A 17779-nucleotide genomic window follows, 5' to 3' on the forward strand; every position below is an offset into this window, starting at 1 on the left:
AAATGCCAGTGTTCTCTCCCCTCACTCCCTCCTAGAGGGGCCTAACTTCCTAAGGACCTAAATACAACTTATAATTAGCTTCTCTTTGGCAGCCTTCTAGCTGCAATTCCCTACCCTCAATTCACAGCTATTTGCCAGAGTCTTTGTACCCAACACAATAATCTTTATTGCCACCATTTCTGATTGGGATATTAAAAGTGTATCAAATTACTGGAGGAGATGAGATAAATTATGATTTCTTCACCAATGGGATGTTATACCGCCATGATTATTCATGTTTGTGAAATATATCTAACAGCACAGGAAAATACCAATACTAGTTGAGGAAAAACTATCTATACCATGAAAATATGGATATATTTATAAATGTTAACCGAGGTCATCTTTGGGTGGTTTTCCACAATAATCATTTAGGGAGAAAAGCAGTTATATTTGTTTTTTAAATAAAATGCGTCGCAAATGTATTCCCATTATCTCCATTACTCACAGCATGTCCCTGAGGGAAAGGACTTCCTCTCATCTCTGTCTTAGCATGTGACTTTCCTTAGGAGACACTAGCAAATGTTTATTTACTTGTAAGTATTAATCTCATTTTCTGAGCATGAGAGCATAATACAGTACAACCAGTGGTTGTTTATTTATTAGAAAACTATAAAGATTTTCGACACCTTAGAGTCTGGCTTTCTCTCCCCATCAATACACTGAAATCACTCTCAGTAAAGCACCAATCACCATCTCATTGCCAATTCCAACATACGCTGTTGCAGACATTAGTCACCGTTCAGTTGCAGAGAACAAAATTCACTCTAGCTAGTTTAAGCAGGAACAAATTTATTACACCATATTAATGGGCTTACAGAATCATAAGGAAGGCTAAAGAAACAAATTCTTGGGTGAGCTTTCAGGAATAACTTCCCAAGCCACATTGCAGAACAAGACTGCCAAGGGAGTTGCTGCTGCTTCAATGTAGGAAGCCTTGGGCTCCACAGACACACAGCAGTGCCTGTATCAGGAGCCACCATGATTAGGAAGGTGCCACAATCAAGAAGCCACCTCTAGTGCCACCAACTCCAAAACTAGCAATAAATGCTACATTCTACCCCAGAAACTAGCAATGTTTAGTACATCTACCAAAACTGTTCCAGGAAAACCAAGCACACCTTTTCTCATTCTTGACAAAATAAATAGTGGCATTGTATATAGCTACTGCCTCAATTCCATTTCTCAAATGGTATGGCCTAACTTAAATCATACCCAGTATATTGACTGCAGGGTAATTCTGGGAAAGGTTTTTTTTTTTTAGCTTACTAGGCTCTGTAGTTCAGATAACATTCTACAAGTACGGAAGATGGGGTACAGCACACCAATGAACCATCTACACCACAGCCTTGTTATACTGAAGCTCTGGACTCCTTTGGCACCACTGACCACTCCATCCTTCACGAAATCTTTTCTCTTGATTTCTATGATAACACTCTTTCTAGTTCTCTTCTAGACCAGTTACTTTTATCAACCTCCCTCCTTGGTTCAGAATTTTGTTGTTCTTTTTGCCTGCCCCTTAAATGATAGTTTCTAAGAGAGTTATTAGTATTCTCTATTTTCACTGCATGTATTTTCTATCTCCTCGTATGTCTCTACAGACTCTCTCTGGACATTTTAATTATTTTCCAAGGTTTCAGGTACCATTTATAGGCTAAATGTTTCTCAATTCTACATCTCTGGTATAGACTTCTCTTCCAAGTGGTAAACTTTGTACTCAATTATCTTTCAGACGTCTTCATCTGATGTCCCAACTCAAGCTGTTCCTACTCATACCCCTAAATTTATTCTTTCTTTATTCCATCTTGGTGACAGTTACCAAAGCCACCTAGTTGCTAAGCTCAGAAATTTGGGTATGATTACAGATACGTCCTTCCCATTAATCTTCAATCAATCCTATTGAACTTACCTCTGTAACATCCTTATTTCATTCCCTTTTCTCCATTTTTTTGAACATCCCCTTGTTTAGGCCTTTATTATCTCTGGCTCAGACTGGATTGGAGCTCCACATTGTGGCAAAAATAATCTCTCTATCCTGTAAACATGTCTCCAACCTGAAAATATGTCTCTAACCTGTAAATATGTCCTATCAAGTTGCACTTCTCAGTGGCTTCACCATCACTTAAAGGTAAAATCAAGTCCCTTGTCATGGCATAAGGACTACTTCAATATCTGGTCCATGTCTGTATCTCCAAAGCTTGGATTCTGGAAACAGAAAGACCTGATCCTTATCTCAGATAGGCCATGTACTAGCTGTATGACTAGCCAATTACTCAGTTTTCTCATCTGCAAAATAAGGACAACCATTGGGCTTATTGGGAGGATTGAATGGGCTAATGCAAACAAAACATTTAGCCTTGTAATTGATACTCAGTAAGCATCAAATATAAGTTGAATTGTAGTAATCAAAGACAAACGAAATAAATGGACAGATAGTCCATTTTCTTGGATAGGAAGACTGATCATTGTCAAGATATCAGTTCTTCCCAACTTGATCTACAGATTTAATGCAATCCCAGTCAAAGTCCCAGCAAGTTATTTTTTTGGATCTCGACAAACTAATTTTAAAGCTTATTGGAGAGGCAAAAGACCCAGAGTAGCCAACACAATATTGAAGAAGAACAAAGTTGGAGGACTGACACTACCCAACTTCAAGACTTACTCTGAAGCTACAGTAATCAAGATAGTGTGGTATTGGTGAAAAAATAGACAAATAGATCAGTGGAACAGAATAGAGAGCTCAGAAATAGACCCACATAAATATAATCAACTGATCTTTGATAAAAGTGTAAAAGCAATACAATAGAGCAAAGATAGTCTTCAACAAATGGTGCTGGAACAACTGGACATCCATGTGCAAAACAAAAATGAATGTACACAAAGACTTTACACCCTCCACAAAAACTAACACAACATGGATTGCAGATCTAAATGTAAACTGCAAAACTATAAAACTCTTAAAATATAACATAGATAACAAAATCTAGATGGCCTTGGGTTAGCAATGACTGGATACGACACCAAAGGTATAATCCATGAAAGGAAGAATTGACAAGCTGGCCTTCATTAAAATTAAATGTTGTACTCTGCAAAAGACACTGTCGAGAGAATAAAAAAGACAAGCCACAGACTGGGAAAAACTAATTTCAAAAGACAAACCTGATCAGAACTGTTATCCAAAGAACACTTAAAATCTCACAATAAGAAAACAAACAACCCAATTAAAAGATGGGCCAAAGACATTAATAGACATTAACCTCACCAAATTAATAGACATTAACCTCACCAAAGAAGATATTTGGATGGGAAATAAGTATATGAAAAGAGTCTACATCATATGTTATCAGGAAAATGCAAAGTAAGACAACAATAAGGTACCGCAACACACCCATTAGAAGGGCCAAAGTCTGGAACACTGACCACACCAATATTGGTGAGAACAAGGAGCCCTAAGAATTCTCATTCACTGCTGGTGGGAATGCAAAATGGTACAGCCACTTTGGAAGATAATTTGGCAGTTTCTTACCAAGCTAAGCATACTCTTACCATGTGACACAACAATCATGTTCTTTGGTATTTACCCATAGGAGTTGAAAGCTTATGGTCACTCAAAAACTTGTGTTTGGATGTTTACAGCAGCTTTTTTAATTATTGCCCAAACTTGGAAGCCACGAAGATGTCCTTCAGGAAGTGAATAGATAAACTGTGGTAAATCCAGACAACAGAATATTATTCAGTGCTAAAAAGAAATGAGCTATCAAGCTGTGAAAAGACATGGAGGAAACTTGAATGCATATTACTCAGTAAAAGAAGCCAATATAAAAAGGCGACACACTATATGATTCTAACTACATGACATTCTGAAAAAGTCAAAACTATGGAGACAATGAAAAGATCAGTAGTTGCCAGGGATTGGGGTGGGAGGAGAGGGAGGAATGAATAGGAGGCGGAGCACAGAGAATTTTTAGGGCAGTGAAAACACTGTCTGATACCATAATGATGGATACATGTCATGCATTTGTCCAAATCCATAAAATGTACACCACCAAGAGTGAACTCTAAACTCTGGACTCTGGGTGATTATGACGTGTCAATGTGGATTCATCAGCTGTAACAACCGGACCACTCTGTTGGGGGCGTGTTGATAATGGGGGAGGCTGTGCATGAGTGGAGACAGGTGTCACATGGAAAAATCTCTGTCATTTCCTCTCAGTGTTGCTGTGAACCTAAAACTGCTCTAAAAAATAAAGTCAATAAAAAAAACAAAAACGTTGCAGTAGCAGGAATAATGGTTGTAATCATAGTAGTAGCACCAGTGATACTCCGGCTACTGGTACTAATATCCTTTTCCTCATAGCGTCTGTTTCTTCCTCAACCAAAATCTTGACATTCCCAGAAAACAGAGTGCTTTTTTTAATGCTTCCATGTTGTCTCACTTTTGTTCTCGCCACTTCGAATGCCTTCTCCTGCTACATCTGTACTCTTCCTCCCCTAAAAATCTCCTCCTCATCCATATTCAAGTTTTAGATGAGGCTTCAACACCCATATGAAGCTGTCTTCAGCTCTCCCAGGTGGACTTTGGTATCTGTTCCTTCAGACTCCCACTGCCTCCTTCCTCAGACTGACACTCTAGCGGTGATCTCATTGTAGCATAATTGTTTGCAGGCCTGTCTCCTCTACATTCAGAGCAGTGCAGAGATCCAGCCCCTGTTCTTTGCTTTGAACACATGCCTAGTACGGCATTAGGATGCAGTGGGAGCTCAGTAATCACTGATTGAATGATTGCATTAGAGATGTTGTCATATGAATAGAGAAGCACAGAAATAGGTACACAACTGGTGAAGGACAGAGTAATTTGTGTTCTAGAATGCTATCCATCGTTTGAAGCCTGGTCTATGTTCTGCCATTTCCATGAAGGTTTTCCCAACACCACCAGCTGTCTTCTGTACAATTGTTAGTAACATCCTGACTGACATTGGATTGTGCATTGTACTATAGCATTCTTTAATTATTTCATTTCTGAAGCTTGTTTTCCCAACAAGACTGCAAGCTCCTTAAGGATCACCCTACATTTCATAGAATCTAGTATGCTGGTAGCTCCCCAGAAGAACAGCCGGCATATGAGTGCTGCCTCCTTAGACACCAGAATGTTGTCTGCCATTATTAGGCCAGGCAGGTTCTAGATACCAGTGCTGAAAGTATCAACTTGGAGTTTTGTAGCCATAAGAAAAAGATGAGCTGTAAATATCTTACAGGCATACTAGGAATACATAAGCATAATGTTTTCCAATAACCACAATTAACAATCTGCAACATAGTTATTGTATTCATGTTAATTCTTTCTCCATAAAAAAAATAGGTTAAAAACTTAGGCGTGGCTGACGACTACTCTTGTATCCCTCACTTCTTTTCCTGCACCATTTATTTACCCCGTTGTCTGTCTGACACCATCCTTGCCTCTGGTGTGGTAGAAAGGTCAGTGTTAAACCCTCTCTCTGTAGTTGCTTCCACATGTGCACGTGCAGCCTTCATCCTACCTAAGTAGCTCACTGGGCTGTTGCCCTCTCGGATAACTCCAGCCACTCCTGTTCCAAGTATTGGTGAAATATGAAGAGGTTTTGTAGGACACACTCTGAAGGACCTCCTATAACAAATCAACACCAGGAATAGTCTCTCTTATTCTAAATGAGTGCGTATACTTGCTTTGCAACCCCTCCCATAACAATCCAACCCCACCCCCCACCCCATCCCCACACGCACATATACTGCCCAAGCTGAGATGGCGGTTTTATAGAGAGCTGGGGCTTGGGGTAGGAAGAAAATAACTTCCAGGTTGAGAACTACCTAGAAAAATTTCCCCTACTGACCTTGACTTTGTTACTTCCTGTGTTTCCTAACAAACTCTCCCTTAACCCCGTAATAACAGTCCAGGTTTTCTATTTCCCCCTTCCATGCCCATTATATGAGGGCTAACCCAGCACAAGAGCAAGCACGTGAGGGAACCACAAAGCCACATGTGTTGATGTGAACAGATGAGGAATTGTTCAGTCAACAGGTACTTTTAAATACCTGTGGCGGTTACTCCTGTTTTCAGTTGGTATGATAGCTACAGAAGGACTCTACATAAAGTCTTTAGATTCATGGAACTAACATACTTTATTGAAAAGCTCCTGGGGCAGTCACTGCCCTTCAGAATCTCAGAGGCTGATGGAGGAGAACCAAAGAGAGGAGAACACAGGAATTATATAGGCAAAGGGGGAAAAAAACTAATAAAGAGCAACATTAGATAGAAAATAGTTCATCACTTCTCTTTGGTCATTCATAAGTGAGGGAACTACGTGAGGTTTGGTTGAGGAAGGCCTTCATGAAACCTGTGGCATAGATAGTTTGTCTCCAACCCCTGTTAGTAAAGAAAGTTTTCATGGAAAAGGTGCTTTTGAAAATACAGTCCTTGTCACAGCCAAGAAGAGCCTAAGGAGACATGATGACTAAATGTACTATGGGTCCTAGAATAGGGAAAGACATTAGGTAAAAAACTGAATAAACTATGGGCTATCGTTAACAATAACGTATCAACATTGATTCATAATTGTAAGAAACATACCATATTAATTGTGAGATGTTAGCACTACTAGGAAAACTGGGTTAGAGTATATGGGAACTCTGTGCTACTCCATTTTTCTGTAAGTCTAAAGCTATTATAAAAACGAAAACCTATTCAAAAATAAAAAGCAGTCTCACAGCCTACAGATTATCCCTGGCATGGTGACAGGAAGGAGTCAGTTTGACAATGACCCTTTTTTCAGAGAAGTGACTTTGTTGTTGAATGCCGTTTGTGGCTTGATCATCAATTCCTATAGTGATACTGAGTTCTTGCTTGCTTTCCCATGGTTGATTTTTGGCAGGCGACAGCAGCATTTGTGCACTGATTATAATTTTGAGATGTATTGTCAGTAACCAGGGTGTATAATGGATCTTCATCTCTAATTACTTTTCCCTCCACAGGTGTCTGGAAAGGGTCCAGATGGGAACGCGCACAACCTCCGCTTTGAGGGGATGGAGAGACAGTACGCATCCTTACCCAGGTAGGTCACTGAGGAGTCTCCCATCACCTGCTCACCCGCAAATAAAGTCTTTAGAGAAATCTACATGAGATAGGAATCCGGCTTTCAAATAGGGAATATGTTGTAATTTTGCCTTACTGCCGTCTGCTGCCACTGTAGCGCCATCTTCACAACTGTGCTAATAATTGAAACACTTGTGGGTTATTTTTTAAGGAAAGAAAATAGTATATCATTGCAATTGAACATGTCAGCAGGAATATTGGATACTGAATGGAAATTCTAAGCCATTGCTATAGAAATGGTATTGAACATCGTGCACCAAGCTTAGAGACAATAAAACAGTAAATCCTCTGTCCTAGGAGGTCCCCACGAGCAAGTGCAAGACAACCTTAACCTTGGAGTTTCATGTGGGTGTGAAAAAGCAGGAGAGAAATGTGAACCTGGGAAGGGCTTCTTTCCTTCCTTTAGAATCTGACCGTATTCTTTTGGAAATAAGCAAATATTTCTGAGAGGCACAGACACAGTAAGGGAAAGAAACCATTGCGTGGGAAAAGTTCGCTGGGTGATTCTGGCCTAACATGATCCACTTACTCTGTAACTGGACACCCCTGAAAATGAGATACAATTCTCAAAGGTTTGTGCTCTTATCTGTGAGATGAAGAATAATTTTAGTCTTCTATCCCTAGTGCATGACAAAGAGGAAACCTTTCCAAGATTGCATACAGTGCGGCTACTATGGGAGATAAATGAGTTGAGTGTGAGAATTAGTGAGTTTAGGGGGACAAACACAAAGAAAGGTTAATGCCAGCCAGACAACGGAAATGTTACTAAATATCTCCTTCAAAAAAGGAGGGGAGGATCCAAAGTAGAAGTGCTAACTCAGAGCTGGGGTTACCATTTTGTTGCATGTTGGTTACACTTCTGGATGTGAATTTACAAAGATTACATCCTGAATATTATAATAGGCATAGCCTAAGAGACCATCTGCTCTTATAAAGAGTGTGTTGATTTTCAAAAGTAATTAAATCTCCAATCTAGCAGAGAACCAGTTTTTAACACAGATTGGGCAGGATACTCAAAATATAATATTTTAAAAGCTTCTATACCACTGTATTTTATTTACTGCCCGTTTTCTTTTTTTATATCTTGTTGTCTCATAGTTTCCTTCCATCCTTGATTTCTTCCTCTCCTGGTTTTTCCCTGGCCTAGTATTTTGTTTTCATTTTGAAAAGATGGGAGTAGTCTCCAAAATTTGTTTTAAATATAAAATTTCTGGCTTTCAATGTTGACGTGTATGGAAATTGCAGTTAAGGCAGATGGAAAGTAGTATGTTCTTATGTGAGGGAAGGAAAAAAAGAAAACTGGAAATAGTTTAATGTCTTCCTGGCAAACCAGAGTTCAGACTGAGGAAATGGATTTTCTTTTTTTTTTCTTCTTTTTTTTTTTTTTGTACAAATCAACAGCACAGAAATAACATTGAAAATTCTATAAATTTCAGTCATTCATTTATTCCCCATATATCAATTGATTATCTACAGTATATCAGGCCCTAAGAATATGGAGATTGGAGACACAGGGCCAGGCCATTCTCAGGACCCTACCGTTTAGGACAGGAGGCAATAAATCACCTTTTATGACAACAACACATGCTTCGATTAATCATTAGTAACAGGAAGTCCTCTGAATTGCCAACGCCTATTTATTTTTACTAATAAGCACTGAAATACTCTTTCATGGCTGAATCTAAACAAGTCTATTTTAGGATTAAATATTGCGGGAGGATTTTTCTGACAAAGGCAATATATTTATGCTGTTTGTGGCTCTGGAGCTATCATCACAATGTATGAATTGATAAAATTCTGCCAGCCCTGAGAATATAACTGTAGCTGAATGGAAGCATCTTAGACAGAAAACAAATTTGACAAACAGTCCACTCACACACATACACAAGGGTAGGAGTGATTAGCTGCACTTTTAAACAGATCTTTGTAGCTAGCAGGAAACTAAAGTAGCCATGATAGAGAATGAATAGAGCTCAGAGAAATGTGTGAGACATCGCTGGCCCTGGTTTTTAAATGGGGAGGTGAAGGGGTCTCAAATTCAAGTTTCCATCTCAGTATCTAAAAGGAAGATGAAAGTACCTTCAACAATGTGTTCCAATCATGGAGGGTAGGAGCTCATATTTACCCAAAAAGCTGCTGCATGCAGAGGCAGGGGACATACTGCTGGTTTCTGGGAAGGTATGCATACTCAGCTCTGAACGCCCATGACCTTTACCCACGTATTCTGGTCTTCCAGACCCTGGGGATTTTACTGTCCACTTAATTGAACCACACCAGCTCCACTGCTCTCTCCCCTTACTGGGAGCGTTGGGAGAGCCCATCTTCATCAGAGAGGCAGGAAGCTTTAAAATATGTATGGAGTTAAATTGTTAACGAAAAACAGGAACAATTCTAGCTATAGGGAGTCAGTGGCCAGTCTTACAGGGGACATAATATGCTGCTGAGTTGGTTCCTTTGTTGTTTGTGGAGAACATCACAAGAGTTTTTAAGATACACTCAATAATGTTGATTTATATGCCAACTTTGGAGCCATTGACACAGAGAGAAGATGCTTCCCAGTGGGCATAGAGCTGGTGAGTAGCCCGGTCAAAGGGCACCCTGCTATGCTTTCATGGAACTCTGTCATCTTTAAAGTAGGCCCAGGCAGTCTGCTGCCAGGCTAAATGACACTTCACAAAATAAAGCCAGAGCCCTAGCCAGCCCAGCCCAGGAAAAAGACAATTCCTAGCACTTAGTAGTTATGAGGTTGCCTGAGGCTAAGGGCTAAGCGATGTTAAGTGTTATTGTTAAGCAATGTTAAATCTTCTGCCTCTGAAGAAAAATGGCTTTATTTCTTTTCTCCTGAGGGTGCTGTTTTGGAAAGCAGGGCATAGTTGTAATACAACCTCGTTAGCAAACACCAGGCTTTTACCAGGGCCAGTGTTTTACCATGCCGTCCAAGCCCTGATTTTCTTTGGTAGTAAACACAATGCAATCAGCATTCCCTTACCCTTGCCTGACACAAATTATTACTCACTCTGGGTGAGTAGGGAAAGGCTGTTTCCTAGGTTGCTATAATGTGCGAATACTGATGTATGTATTCTTGCAAAGAGCTTCTTTTTCACTTCAGCCCTTTTCAATTCCCCAGCCCCATTCTGATTTCACAGGCTTCCTCGAGGTGGTCAGTCTCTTCGGCAGTGACCTCTCTACTCTCCCATCTCAAGCCTCCATCATTGCCACCTGGGCCATCCCCAGCCCCACGGGATCCCATTATCCATTCTCTGCAGATGGCTCTTCCGGGCTTGCGATCAAGTGTTGAGTCCTAAGGAGTGAGCAAAAAGGCTCCCCATCTCTTCTGTGGTCCTGCATATGTGGGCGGCAAAAGATTGCTGGAGAAACTCATAAAACGGCATTCATTGGTTTCACTACAAAATTCACATTATCCAGCGCCAGCTGGGCCCCTGCTGCTGTCCAGAACCTTTTCCTCATGCTGTCGAATCCCCTGACTATCCCACAGTGGCCGTTCCAACCTTTTTCTACTCCCGTTAAGTTCTGTGAAGATGATTAAGCTCCCCAAGTCCCATCTCTAGTGGTGACCTCACTTCCTTTTCTTTATGACCTTGAGACATTCAACATTAGCTCCTCACCTTCTGCTCCTTACAGTTCAGACTCTCTATGTCTTCATTAACGCACACTTCCTGAGGGGAGATGGTGAGGGCAGGACTTGTAGTCAGGCCATAATTACAGTCCCATCTATCACTTCTCACCTGTGTGACCTTGGACCAGTGATCTAACTGCTCCAGGCTCAGTTTTTTCACCTGCAAATCGGGGATGATATTAGGATTTCTGTATAGTGCTGGTATAAGTATTAAATACAGTAACACTGCAAAACCCTTAGTTAAGAGCCTGCCTGATATATTTTAAGGATTTTTTAAAAATATCGTTAGCTCTTTTTAATTTTAACTCTGGGGAAGACATGTTCATTTAGTGAGTCAAACCCATACAACAGAGCTCATTCTCACTGGTTTCTCAGGGACCCTGCACCATCAGCTACCCTTCTCTCTACTCCCATCTTTAAGCCCCTTGGCAATTGCTTTCCTCCCCCGCCTATTACTGTAAATACAGAGGCTCAGACACACAGTTTGCTGAGAACCCCAGAGTGTGGAGAAGGGGAGAGCTAACAGCTGCATGGAGGTATGCTGGGGGTGTAACGGAGGCTGAAGGCTTAGCCCCCTCTGGGAAAGGACCAGTAGTCCAGCTGGTCAAGGGCAAGAGGACACAGCAAGCTGAGGTGACCTGAATGATAAGCTGTGCTATGGACATGCGAGGAGACACAGTTCTTACAGATGGGAGTTCATATAAAGGATACAGGATGCTGACTTGGCTCTAGGCAAGAGCCCTGGCCCCTATCCAACAAGACTTAGGTTCGGGCCTAACATCTCCCCGATGGAGGAGACCATATCCCGTGTGGGTTAGCCAGGAAGGCTGAGCATGAGACTTTTGCTCCCAGGACAGAGGTGGTCTGGGAGCAGCACTCTACCTACTGGTGGGAGGAAATCCTGAGCTACTGTGAATCTGCTCCTATTGGCTCAGGACTCGGCAGTGCTGAGCAAGGAGCTATAAGGACCCATAGCCAAGCAGGGTTCAGGTGGCAGGACTTACCCCATGAACTTGACTCTAGTCCATCTGAGGAAACAAAGACCTTCCCTCTGTCTTCCTTCCTTCCTTCAATTCCCACGTTTCCTACTTTAGGAAAAAGTGGCCTATGGCTTTTGGCTCTGTTTCCATACCACCCACTGACAGTAGCCTCTTGCTCCAGGCTTCTGGCCATGCCGCTGATACTTCCAGCTGATTCTGCCTCGCACCCTTTTCTCTATGTAGATTCTCTCTGAGCAGCCGCCTCCTTTCTACAGACTCAGTTCTCCTCACTATGATGATGATTCCAAAATGAACCTGGCTACCCCTCCTATTGTGACCCCAGTTATACCGCCTGAGTGGTGTTCATCATTGTTGTTGCGTGTTTTTTAGTGCCATTGCGAGAATGTCTGAGCTTAAATTGGAGCCATCCTTCTACCTCCAAGGGATCTCAGAGTCCCCAGTCAATACCCAGGCCCTCTGTCATCTTTCCTCAATTATTCTTCCTTTTAACTTCAATAACATTTGTTTGGTACCTTTCCAGTGCCTCTGAAAACACCTTGAATTTGATCATGATTCTTTCTGTCCCTTTCCACTTCCACTGGATCATAAATCCCTTGAAATAAGGATATTGTTTTCTACCCATCATTTTTTACACCCATCACCAGGACCTAACATAGGACCATGGATATAGTAGGTGTTTAATACATTGGTATACAGATGAGAATAGATTTGTTTTTATATAAATTAGGGGAAAGAATTTCTCCCAAGCTTTGTTGACTATTTCAGGGTACTGTTTTCCAATATAAGCACTGATTTTTCATGAGAATGTCTCTTTTCCCCAGAATCAGTAAAAGTCCAGACTTGGAAATAGTTGTCTCCTATTGAGTACTTACCATGTGCCAGGCACTAAATGTTTTGCATTTATGACTTAATATTTACAGCAGCTCTATGACTCAACAACCACCCTATTACTATCCTCATTTCATAGGCAAGGATACAGGCATAGGGAGAGGAAGTAAAATTGCCCAAGTTCAATAGCTAGAAGTGGCAGAGCTGGGATTTGAACCTAAGCAGTCTGGCTGCAGGTTTGTACATTTAATTTCTGGGACTAAGGTTATTTAGCTCAGAGTCAGATCCAAACTCGGCAATTGTCACACTCCCTTGTATTATTTACTCCCCGGTTTGTGTTTCTCACTAAACTGTAAGTGCTTTTGAGGACAGCGACTGTGTCTTATTCATCTTTGTATATGACACAGAACACTACTAATATACAGGTTAGGTAATGCCTTTCAACCGTCTCTATAATGCTGTCATAAAATCAATTCTGTTCCCGTTCCCTCGAGTCCTTCCTATGAAATATGAACAGTTTAATGCGTAATTGCTAGATGAACATTAACCAATATACTTTGCCTACCAAAAAGAGAATCCTGTTTTGTTAGAACACTCCTGAGAGTTGAAAAAGCAGTATCTGCAAATTGGTACTTTGGTTCTTTAAGATTAAGAGTAATATCTACCCAGAAGAACAAAAAATGATGATAAATTTGCTGGCGGAAAGCTTCATGAGCACTCCCGGAGAGAGAGGCTCCTTTTCCCGACACTGATGTGAGACAAAGGCCAGCTCAGGCTGTGTGTTGTAGCTTCCAGTCCTGCTGTCGCTCTAACCCATATTACATATGTTTCTTGAACGGGGAAAAAAAAACATCTCTCTGAACCTCTCAAGCAGCTTTAATTTGGCTGTGTAATGAGAAGCAACATACTAGAACTGAGTTCGGGTAGAAAGAGCAACTTTAGAAGGAGCGAACAGCTTATGCTGGCTGCGTGGGAACCCAAAATAAACTTGCTTTCCAAGTGTGTTCCCAGTGTTTTGGTATTGGGTAGGATTGTGTTCAGATCAGAAGCACACACCATAAGAATATACTTCTGCTCTAACATTTCAGTTGGTCCATTTTGTCCTTTCCAGCCTTCTTTTCTACATATGCTTTTGCCCATCCCCACAAAGACTTCAATCCCAAGTGCATGGCTAACTTCGAAGCTTGCAACATGCTGGGCACCTATATTATCCTCCAGAGCATTTTGGGTATCTTCTGCATTCTTCATTGTTGTTTATCTCACTGCTCAGAGACAGTCACCCTCTCTGATTTCTCTCGTTCTCTTCTCCATTTGGCTTCTGCTCTGCTCACAGCTACTGAACTTTCCATTGCCAGCCTTGTATTGTTTTATGGCACTTGCTTAGCAGGTGGTAGTGTCATTTGAGTTCTGGAAAAATTTCCACAAACGCTACACTACTGGTCTTTGCTGAAAGTAATCTGGATAGTAATGAAATGAGTTCAATGAAAACCTGAGCAATAAGCACATTAGGTGTATAGTGTGTGAACATGTGTCTGGTGTGGGTGGGTGTGTGACCATCTGGGTGTGTATGAGTTGACAAAGTCTCCACACTGCCTGATTGAGTACTTCTCTCGGCCACAAGGCCAGTGTCTCAAATACGATGCTTCATGAGATTACATGTACTGCTCCCTGCCGTCATGGCAGCCAGTAGAATGTTCAACGGGGTTTGAGGTCATTTCAGCTAGATAAGTAGTCCTTGTCCACAAGTCTTTAGACAGGGCCTGGGCCTGTCACACTTCATCTAGATGCAGCGAATCATGGCCAGTCTCTCCAACACCATCCTGGTGGCACAACTTTATCTGCACTGCCCTTTTTTGCCGTGTAAAGCCACCTTTCAGTGCTCGTGGCTGTGGTTGCTGCTCAGACATTGCAAGAATACTAAGATGAGCTTGTCTAGATTGTATCTTCTGCATATCCGCATTTGACAGTTTAATGCCTTTTGAAAATCAATGAAGCTCTTTTCCCCCCACCAGATTCAACTTCTCATCCTTTCTCCTCAGGCTCCCTATATTGGAAATCTAGTCTCTGCTTCCCCTGCCCCGTAGAGTCAGCTGCCTGTTTGACTGGCCTCTCTGACACCACCTCACTCTTAATGCAGAGGACAAAATGATGAATTAGCAGCGATTTAATTCTTTGTGAGATTAAGATGTCTCTACTGTCAACTCAAACTTCCTGAAAAATGCAAAAAGCCCTAGCATGTAACACCACCTTAAGATGCCAAACAGCTGAGATCAGGGGGTTAATGCTACTGCCATATCATTTTTATGTCACTTAGTTCCTCTGATAAAAGTCCATTTTAATAAAACTTTTTATCATTTCCTCATAGCCAATATATCCTTGATGCCAGTTAGAATATTTGATATTAATTATTCAATCGAAGGCCTCCATTATGAGTTTGGTTAGAATATTAGTGATTTAAACATGTTAAGACCCATTACAGTACTGAGGTCCCCAAAGAAACTCTAACTGAATCATGATGGGCCACATATATTAAATTCTATCAATTTATACTCTTTTCCATAGAAAATTCTGAACTATTATATATTGGTTTGTTAAATACTCTTTTTAGAGGAAGAGTATACATCTGTATTTCAACAGCGCCAAGTCTGATATTACCTTGACCTTGCAACGCGTTGAAAACACGCGCTGACTTCCGTGTTTTCCCTGAACATATTTAAAGGGCTTTAGCATTTATTTCCCACTTCTCCAGCCGACAGAAAAGGTTACTTTGTGCCTAGGCAACTGCTCAATGTTGAGTGTTGTTCTATCTCTAATTTCTCATATTCGGTTTTTCTTTGTGTTTCCCTATTGTATTGCCATTCCACCACCTACCTCCCAAAGCTCATGCACCAGGATTATTGTGGTGAGGTCCTTGACCATGCTGAACTGTTTTGCATGATGCAATCCTTACTATACATCGCTTCCCTCTGTCTACTGCATCTCTCCAGCTATTTGCTACTGTCCCTTGGCCCAAGTTCCTGGTTTGCTGTACACAGGTTTTGTCCTGGTATCATCCTACTGCAGTCATAGAAACTTTGAATCAACCAAGTGTATTATTAATTTATTATAATGTCTGGTTTGTATGTATGTGTCTGTAAAGCCTGAGCTCTATGATTATTCAAAATGACCTTAAATCACTAAAACATGCAGGCATCTTGATTGAAAAGTGTCTCCCCAAAGGCATGGACACATGATATTATTCAACAAAAATAATTAAGAGGAAAATCGCTAGGTTTAGTTTCCGTTTTTATGTACCAAAATCTGCATGTAGATTTTTTCAAAGATAGGACGTTTGCTCCTAAACTAGCCAAGTATATTTGAAAAGAAAATCACACTAAGAATAATTAAGCTAAAGGAAGTAAGAGCTGTATTGTAAATGTATTGAGTGAGAATACCAGGGGCTAAGTATTTTACATGCATCACCTCATTTTATCCTCACCACCCAACCAGATAGTAGTCATTATGATGCTCATTGTGTAAAAGAAAAAAAATCCATCCTCAAAGTGGCAAAATCAGAGTCAGAATTCAAACTTAGTTCTCTCTGGTTTCCAATATGTTTTTATTTCACTTTGCCATACCACCAACACTGACAGGTTAGGGAGAAGTTGTTGGAAGACATCAATCTTTTTCTTGAGTAATATGAGTTCCTGGGAAGGAAGATATCTTAGACCATGTTAAAAACACATCCATGTTCATTGTTTTTTAGGGCTCTAAAGAATATGGAAAATGTTGAAACCTGCCGGTGGTGAAAAAGGAATAAAATGCAATGAGACAAATAGTAGGGAATTTATGGGGGGAAAAATACTTTTGAAGCAAGCCATTTTATTCCTATATCGCTATGTTGTTCCCCCTAAGTAAAAACAAGATGGCCACATTTTCCTTACAACAATTATTCTGTTCCTATTGGAGGAATAAATTAAGATGTAAATGGCTCTGCCTAGGGCTGCACAGACACAACAGCTACGTACTGCAAGTGCATGGACCAGGTTGCCAGCCCCCAGATTGCCCTCTGCACTGCCCTTCCACAGAAACACCTGTAAAGGGGTTTGCTGGGGGCTGGGAGGGTTTGGCAGGAGGAACCAACTTGTAGAATATTTATTGTGCTCTGAGAACTCTGGTGGGTACTTTAAATATATCACCTTATTTATTTCTAGTAACAATTCTGAAATAAACATTATCCCTATTTTATGGATGAAGAAACTGAGGCTCAGATGCAAAGGGTATGGCCAATACTGCACGCAGAATAGGTGGCAGGTTTTGAATTCAGTCTGCTCTTTCTACCTCTGAATCCTCTAGAATCTTCATGAATCAAGACTTGTGCAAAGCTGGCTATAAATAGGTAGGAGAGAAGCATTCAATGACCATCCTATACCAATGCAGTCCTCGCGGTATTGACCCTCTCATCCCCACCCACCCAAATCACTGCAATATATAACGGCAGGAAATTAAAATGGAAAAACCCCTCATAAGCATTCAAAGTTACTAAGAACAGCAACCATGAGCCACAGAGCTCCCCTTAGTATGTATAAACACCCGCTTCCTTCCAGCTGAAATATCTTTTAAACAGTGCTCTTTTTCAAAGACTGCCTTTTTGTTATGCTAGTGTTTTAAAAATATATACCAGTTGGTTCCACTTCAGCAATTTTCATAGCCAGGAAAGTATTGTTGCTTCTTTCAGGGTATAGTCCTGGCAAATCCTCAGGGGACATGGCTGAGATGTAAATGCCAGATAACTGTGGAGGGATGGCTTCTATTGACTGTCACTTCAAGTCCAGAGAATAGAGCTTTGGCAGTCAATTACCATGGAGGTGCCACAGAGCCCATCTGTGCCCTGGATTTCATGTGACATGGGCCCCATGACCTCAGTCATTGTGCCAGGAAGCACCTTGGTCCAGCTCCATTATTTCTAGCAAAGGCAAACATTTGTGGTACAAATGTGGGAAGGGTTGGTACAAAAAAGAACAGCATCCAGAGTATGTTCTTGCTTATATTCCAAGTGTTCAATTAAGCCTAGATAAAAGTGGTTGGGGCTTTCCCAATAAAGGTTTTGTCCCACTTGACAATCAGCAACACTGACCCTTATGGTTGAACATGGAATGAAATGTTCAA

General features: G+C 41.0%; 1 protein-coding gene across 2 annotated transcripts in view; it reads left to right on the plus strand.

Moving 5' to 3' along the window:
• The window catches only part of PARD3B (par-3 family cell polarity regulator beta), a 973558-nt gene that overhangs the window by 914904 nt on the left and 40875 nt on the right, over window positions 1-17779 (plus strand). For both annotated transcript variants that reach the window (XM_081052860.1, XM_081052859.1), the window contains exon 22: window positions 7045-7124. In XM_081052860.1, coding sequence (XP_080908986.1) covers window positions 7045-7124 — 80 coding nt within the window. The remainder of the gene's footprint in view (window positions 1-7044; window positions 7125-17779) is intronic.

Source organism: Rhinolophus hipposideros (genome assembly GCF_964194185.1).
Source record: "Rhinolophus hipposideros genome assembly, chromosome: 6".
In the NCBI taxonomy this organism is placed as follows: domain Eukaryota; kingdom Metazoa; phylum Chordata; class Mammalia; order Chiroptera; family Rhinolophidae; genus Rhinolophus; species Rhinolophus hipposideros.